Source organism: Cynoglossus semilaevis, chromosome 17 (genome assembly GCF_000523025.1).
Source record: "Cynoglossus semilaevis isolate Cse_v1.0 chromosome 17, Cse_v1.0, whole genome shotgun sequence".
Lineage (NCBI taxonomy): Eukaryota > Metazoa > Chordata > Actinopteri > Pleuronectiformes > Cynoglossidae > Cynoglossus > Cynoglossus semilaevis.
The window spans coordinates 826,041-833,467 of record NC_024323.1 but is presented as its reverse complement, the minus strand read 5'-3'; the positions used below and the strand labels follow the sequence as shown (position 1 = coordinate 833,467).

General features: G+C 39.7%; 1 protein-coding gene across 2 annotated transcripts in view; it reads left to right on the top strand.

The window, feature by feature from the left end:
- Window positions 1-7,215, top strand: part of ntf4 (neurotrophin 4) — a 15,256-nt gene extending 8,041 nt beyond the window's left edge. Inside the window, exons 1-2 of one of the 2 annotated variants that reach the window (XM_008329178.3) lie at window positions 3,290-4,096; window positions 4,470-7,215. In XM_008329178.3, the coding sequence (XP_008327400.1) occupies window positions 4,489-5,919 (1,431 nt within the window). In that variant the 5' untranslated portion in view covers window positions 3,290-4,096; window positions 4,470-4,488 and the 3' untranslated portion in view covers window positions 5,920-7,215. Of the gene's footprint in view, window positions 1-3,289; window positions 4,097-4,469 lie in introns of those variants that run through there. The other variant, XM_008329177.3, reaches the window with a different exon arrangement.
- The last annotated feature ends 212 nt before the right edge of the window (window positions 7,216-7,427 follow it).

Here is a 7,427-nt window from a genome sequence, read left to right as displayed (position 1 = left end):
AAGTTTACGTCTCTCTGACAAACAACATAAATTGCACAAAACCTCAAGTGCTTTTTCAACTTTCCCTCTCCTTCATACTTGGCTGGTTTCAAATTGTCTTCTCTTCTCAGACCAGACCAGTAGAACTTTAGCTGGATACACTCCATTTTGGCATGAGCTACTGAAGCCAGTGCTACTGAGAAGATGTTGTTCTAGATGGCCACACTTTAAAAAAGTGTTAATTTAAAAAAAAATCAAGAAGTGTTTTTCTTTCTTAGCTACTCAGTCATCGGGACTGTAGCGGTAGACAGTGAAATGTGTAACTGACGCCTCATTGTGTGGCCCCAGGGTTTGCCCTCTGCCACGTACAAGCCCTGTCACTGAAAACATTTCCTGTTTTTCTGTCACTCATCAGGTATTTGCAAAACCTTTACTCAGTCATTTGCGCACAAACATGTAGCACTACGCAGACAAACATGCCCAGGTGAAACAAACAAAAAAACACCAGTTGTATCATCCACTTATCACAACTAACCATCCGTTGCATACTTTTATTTTTGCTCTCCAAGGAGCCTCGAGGGCCCCTCGCCAGTAAAGCTGCATCATTTGCATTCTTACAATTCCATTTGCTTTAACACGATCCAAGTGACCTCCTCTTTCACCTTGATCTCCCTGCCTTAAAATAAATAACTTTTCACATTTCTACATTCATGAGGTGGCCTGTTGCGTACCTTGTCAAACATTGTCACATCGTCTGGGCTGGCTGTAGAGTTGAATGAAATATTTTCCCAGTTAGTCACGGGTAAAGCCTCAAATCTTTTTGGCTTGACTCATAATTTTACTTTTGTTCACTTAAAACCTGAGAAATAAGGTACAAGTCACAGCAAGTAGTGGTTAGCTGCACATGCGATAATGACATTGAGGGGTATTACCATTTAGCAAACATGATCGGTGTTGTGTGAGTTACGTAAAAAAAAAAAGTTAATTATGAAGGTACAGCATTGCTGTATAAATGTATGTATGTATAATGTACACTAATTTAAATTTGCTGTGGGAGCAATGTGAGACATGACATTTGTTAAATTGAATATATTATATTTCCCTCACTATGTAAAGAACCATACACAAAACACATTAGACCACAACTGGTCATCATAGACTGTAATTCTAAAACCAATCGTGCTGATTAAATACCAAAAAAGAAAAGATATATGTATATATATATATATATATATGTATGTATGTATGTATATATATGTATATATATATATATATATATATATTGACTGTCAAACAATTCAATAATACATTTTTTTTAAAGACAGCTGGTCATTCGTACCTGATTGACGGAATGGATCGAAAAATGTCAAAATAAAATATGTAAAAGTATAACTTAAATCACACAAAAATATGGAGTAACTGTAACCGTCTACACTTTTCATAAGACTGGGTGAGTTTTGGTCCAGACAGTGGCTTGTTAAATGTTTAGTTGTTAAGTTACTTTAAACATTTCAGTGAGAAGTCTACGGTCCTTCCCAATCCATTTGACACCTGGGCATATTAAGTCTTAATCAGTGAGTACTATTCACCAGTCAATTGATGCAATTAACCCTCCTGTTGTCCTTTGAATTTCATACAAACCCAGCGTCCCAGCATTTGCAATGGGTTTGCATCTTGCCCCAGAACCAGAGGTTGAGAAAAACTTGGCACAAGATGTGCAGGAAGGTCACCTAGACCCAAATGTTAAAATGATCCATCCATCCAACCAAAATGTATATGTTAAAATGATAATTATATTTATTTATTTTATTTGATCATTTAAAATGATATGTGATATAAATAATATGAGGAGTGCTAACACCGCCATCACTGGTGTAAACACCGCCGTTAGCTGTTAGCACTGTGAGTACCAACAGCTGACTGATTACACTGATGAAATCCAATATAAACATGGAGTTTACAGACTACTCCCCTGCACAGTAAGTCCCAGCTGTGAACTTTTTTTTGTGCTTCACCTCACTCACAGACATTTGGTGCTGAACATAGATTGGTTATCCCTGTTAAAAGAAACAGATTTCTGCTGTAACCTCAGACGTTTTAATGTTATGATTGTGGCTCAGGATTTTGTTTTGATTTTGTTGTTCCCTGGCGGTGGAAATACGCTTTAGTATTTAGCTGAATATATATATATATATTTTTGTGTTATAAATTAAATAAACTCTTCTTGAGTGGCGCTTTGGCCCAGAGGCAACGTCTCTGTCATTGGTGTGGAACCCCAGGGTTCACCTCCTGGGTAAGTTCAAATCCCGGTTAGGGCAGTTGGTACCTTCCAGTGGACTCACCACCCGCAGGAAGGTTTAGGGGGGTTGGAACGGTGCAGTGAGATTTGGGTGGCAACTGCTGCCCCCGCGACCCGGTAACGGATAAGCGGATGAAAATGGATGGATGGAAACTCTTCTTGAGGCAACCGGTGGTTGTATTTTCTTCCTCACAAGAGTAAACTGTTTAACAATATCAAGGGATTTCATTATAGTGTGGAAGAAGTAAGTGCAGTGCGTATGAATAAAATGTGCCGTGGCTGCGTTTCCTTCATTGAAAGATGCACCTGCGTCTGGGCAGCTGTGAACACCAGAGTTGTTGTCGGCTGTGCTTCACTGGATTACGATAACACATAGACGGACTCTTTCTTCCTGCATCGAATGAATATTAAACTAAAACTAAAATAATGTCCAATGTACCATCATAGGAAAGCTGCTTTAGGCTCACAGTTGATGTCTGCGTGTCTTCCAACAACTCTCCCACATGTTGGCACCCCATGTAACCTCCTTGCCACTTCCCCCTGCCCACTTTCGCTTAAACACCACCACAACCAACCAAAGTTGTGGCTGAGAAACAAATACGGACACGATCGTGCCTTAGCAAGGGCTGGACGAGAAAAGATATTGGTTTTTGTCAGATACTCTTGTAGAAGTTGCAGTACCGGTATTGCTATCAAAGATAAAAAACCGAGTCATACCTACCGGTATTGCTATCAAAGATAAAAAATCGAGTCATACCTCATTTGTTTTTTTTAAACTTTTATTTTTTATTAACAATGTACATTTCCTGTTATATACATTCTACAAGGGAACAAAGAGTTCTATTCTAAGTTGTAGTCGGTTTGCTATCAAAAAGCAGCAAAGGTTAGCATCCTAACCCTTACGTTACGTGTCACTTTTCTTAGTTCATACAAACCTGTCCAAGAATCAAAAAGTATGCCCACGTCTGATCTAGAGCGATGTTTACTTTTAGTATAGACCTGTCCAAGAATCAAAAAGTATGCCCGCGCCTGATCTAGAGGGATGTTTACTTTTAGTATATCAATTTTCTCTTTAACACATTCCCAAAAACTCTCAATTACTCGACAATCCCAGAAAATATGGGAATGGTCCCCGACTTTTCCGCATTTTTTTCCCCAGCATAGTTCTACTTGTGGTTCCTTGATGTATGAGGAGCTAGTTAAGGGTGTATTAAAGTATCTTAGCTTCACTTTCCAATTATATTCTTTCCATAGTTAACTACCTATCCCTTTATGACATGAGCTGCATATCCCCCTCCCATCATACCTCATACCGTCATACCTCATTTGTACATGCATATACCATAAACGTAAACATGAAAAAAAAAAACATTTTCCCCCGCCTTTAACCTGCCAACCCATTCCCAGGGAGCGGTAATTACTTTCAGAAGTGCCTGGGGAAAACTGCTGCTGCTACTTACTACTGCTCCGTGGTTTGTTTCATTTACGTTATTTGTGTCTCTGCGCAAATCTTATAATCCTTTGGTGGTTAAAACAACATGGTTAAGGTATTCTCTGCAGGCTATGTATATTTACAATGGCAAAACTCTTCCAGGTGATGAATGCATAACCTTGTGTTTAACGGTAAACACCTTCAATAAGATTCAGTGACTTAGGAAACACTAGTCATTTGTTGGATTTTAAAAACAAAAAATATGTCATTAAAGGATAAAAGGAGAAGAAGTAATTGCTTTTGCTTGACGTTTGAATCAATTGGCGGTCTAACTTGTGAAGGCTACGGTTGTAAATGTCAAGCAGCAAAAAAACGGCCGACTAAAGGTATATGTTTGCGTCCAGAACGCACACTTAACTTGATTAACTAAACGCGCTTGAATTATCACGAGAACATGTTCTCTTTTACTACAAATACAGTTTATATTTTGCGTGAAAAGTTGGTATTTGGTTGGTATTTTTATTTATTTTTAGCCATGTGAAGTGTCAGGAATTGTAACAAAAACTCACCTCCTGTAACCGCATCCGCCACGAATCCCCAAAATTGAGCAAACTTTGTTTTTACCAGACTTTCAGCAAATAAAACGCCAAATTCAAATCCAGACAGATCTGACTTCATACTTTAATTGAAGTGATATGCTTGAAGTGAGAGAGAACTGCAGAATAACATTTTTTCACTTATTTCTTTTCGAACCACCAGCTGAAACGTTCTGGGAGTGATGCACTGGCTTCCCCTGGTTGCCATGGTGATTGCCTCGGCCCTTCCTCTCCCTCACAACCCCATGTCCAGGATTGCTGTTGCAATAACAGAGCCTGGCTTCAATGACCAAAGAGAGGACCATCATGACCCGGCCACGACACACCTTGCTACTGCCACAATCAACTACTACCCACATGGTAATGCCACACACATGGAATTTTATGTGGTCGGTGGTTTAGGCCAGTATACTGACGGACAGACTCTCCAAAACAGCAAGGATTATGCGAAGAAATCTTCCATGCATCAGGAGACACAAACACTGGACGTAAAGCATCAAAATCCCAACCTGTCAAAGAGCAACCTAGGCAGCGCTAACCAAAAGAGTGCGATTGTAGAAGGCCAAACTCTTGGGACTGGGAATACCTTTAGTGATAATTCTCTGCCAAAGGACAACACGGTTGATGGGAGCAGCAGGCAAGATTACTCTGGTTTTATAGACTGGTACAGAAAGGACAATCATCAGGTTTCCATAAACAGGCCCATCAAAAACAGTAACGCTCTTTCGCCTGCCGTGACTCTAAAAGGTCCCCAGGGACAAGAGCAAATGTTTCCGTCAGAGAACCAAAGAGCTACATCGGCACTCGGCATTGGAACTGGGCTAGCACCAGAAGCTGGCAACAGTGTAGCTAAAGAGAGCCTATCTGCTGAGGCAAGTATGGACCACGGCACCAGGCTGAACAGCCTCTTAGAAGGAGACGAGGCATTTCTGGACGCACATCCACGAGTCCTATTTTCACCCTCCCTGTCTCCTCCAGAACACCCACCTCTGATGCTCATGTTGGAGACGGGGCTGCTAAGGGAGGAGGGGGATGATGGTGACCAAGAGGACACGGACAGACACGTTGAAGGTCACGGAGATTGGGCGATTGACAGGAGCACGGCCGCAAGTTGGTTGGATTTGCCCGATGGAGCTGCCGGTGAGGCTGGCCGCCCCGTCAAACGGGACAAACGTTCACACTTACTGGACAGACGGAGAGGTGAAAAGGCTGTGTGTGAGTCAGAGAGTGTTTGGGTCACTGACAAAAAGAGCGCAATAGACTCGCACGGTCGGATGGTCACCGTTTTGCAGGAAATCCCAACCCAAACAGGACCACTCAAACAGTTCTTCTATGAGACTCGCTGCCGCCAGCCCGAACCAGGGAGCAATCCAGCACGGTTGGGCAACAGATCGGTTGGCGCAGGCGTGGCTGGATCTGGCTGCTTTGGCGTGGACAAAAAACAGTGGCTGAGTGAATGCAAAGCTAAGCAGTCATACGTGAGAGCACTCACGAAGGACACCAACAACAGAACCGGGTGGAGATGGATCCGCATTGACTCATCCTGTGTCTGTGTGTTGTTGTCCAGAGCCAATCTGGGTAGGGAGGTCCTGACTAGGAATGGGAAGGGCTAAGAAAGAAAGTGGGAAAAGATGAACTAAAAAGGGAAGCCATCCCTAACCCTTCATCCATACTTGCCGTCATTTTTCCACCTCCTTTAAAAAAAAAATAACGAAAAGACCTCAATACTAGACCTTAGATCAAAGGAAATTGTAGAGATACTACTTTCAAAAGTACTGTTTTGTATGATCCTTTCATGAGTAATAAGTTATTTTTGATTAGTACGTAAGCATGTGTATGTCTTTGATATTAATATATTCCTTTACATTTGTGTACAATAAGACACCAATATACCTGTATGTTAAATAAATATCTGTATGTATTTATAGAAAGTGCCTTATCAAAATTCCAACCTCTGGTCCACTTGTGTGTAAAAGAGGAAGAGCGCCACCTACTGAGGGTTTGTTTCAGTGCCCACCAGGGTAACTTGAGATTTTGTGCTTTTATTTAGCGACGCTCGTTGTCAGTACACGAAACAAATATGGTGCTGAAATAATGTGCGTCTGCCCGGTTTGTTAATAAAAAGTAAATTTTTTTTTTTTTTTTTTTACATTTATGACACTAAAGAAGCTAATTCTATTGTTCAATTGCTTTTGCCTGTCAAACTTAGTAATAAAATATATTTTTACTCATTATTTTGTACAGCGGGAATGACAGTGTCTGCTATTTATTAGATATCCTTTCCAATCGTATTTCCTCATTTACCGTTCCCGGATCTACCTGTGAAGGTGTTGGTTTTTTTTTTTTTTGGCTGCTAAAATAAGCTAATTCATTTGTGAAAGTAATCACATTAACATTCGTAATGAATTTTAACGCATGGGCACAATGATTCAACCACAGCGCTTCCACTCATCGTTGCTCCGAAACAGTCGATACATGTTGTCGTTTACAAACACTGCAGGGAAAAGTTGTTTTATTTTTAATTATTTTTTTCCCTTTTTAAAATCATTTGTTTCAGTGACAAAAGACAAAAGTAAAATATTTAATGTTCACAGTAGATCTTTGTCTTTAAAGTTGGCAATTTAAAAGAAAAAAAATCAGAAAAGTCACTAATGTTGTCTGAAGGCATTTATCAGAATAAAAAAAATAAAAAAATAAAAAAAATTAAAGTTAACCCTACAAAACCATTCCTATTTGCTCTACAAGATTCTGGGAGAAAAACTGTTTAGGTTGTTTCAATTTTAAAATGTAGAGCAATTTATTTTGTGAACATTGTTGTAAGCAAAAAGTTCTAACCAAATCTACGTTTTTTTTTTTTGTTTTTTTTTTATTTGTTTTTAAAATCAAAGTTAAAAAATGTACGTAACGTGTCCGGCTTTACAGGGTTAACCAAGTACTCTATCTATAAGTTGGCCTAAAGTTAACATTTAGCCAAGAACGGTAACGTGTCCGGCTTTACAGGGTTAACTATAAGTTGGTCTAAAGTTAACATTTAGCCAAGAACATACTCATTGTAAGTCAACCCTATTGCAAAACAACTTAAATTCAGCTGAAAAAAACAAACAACATCAATAAATAAGAA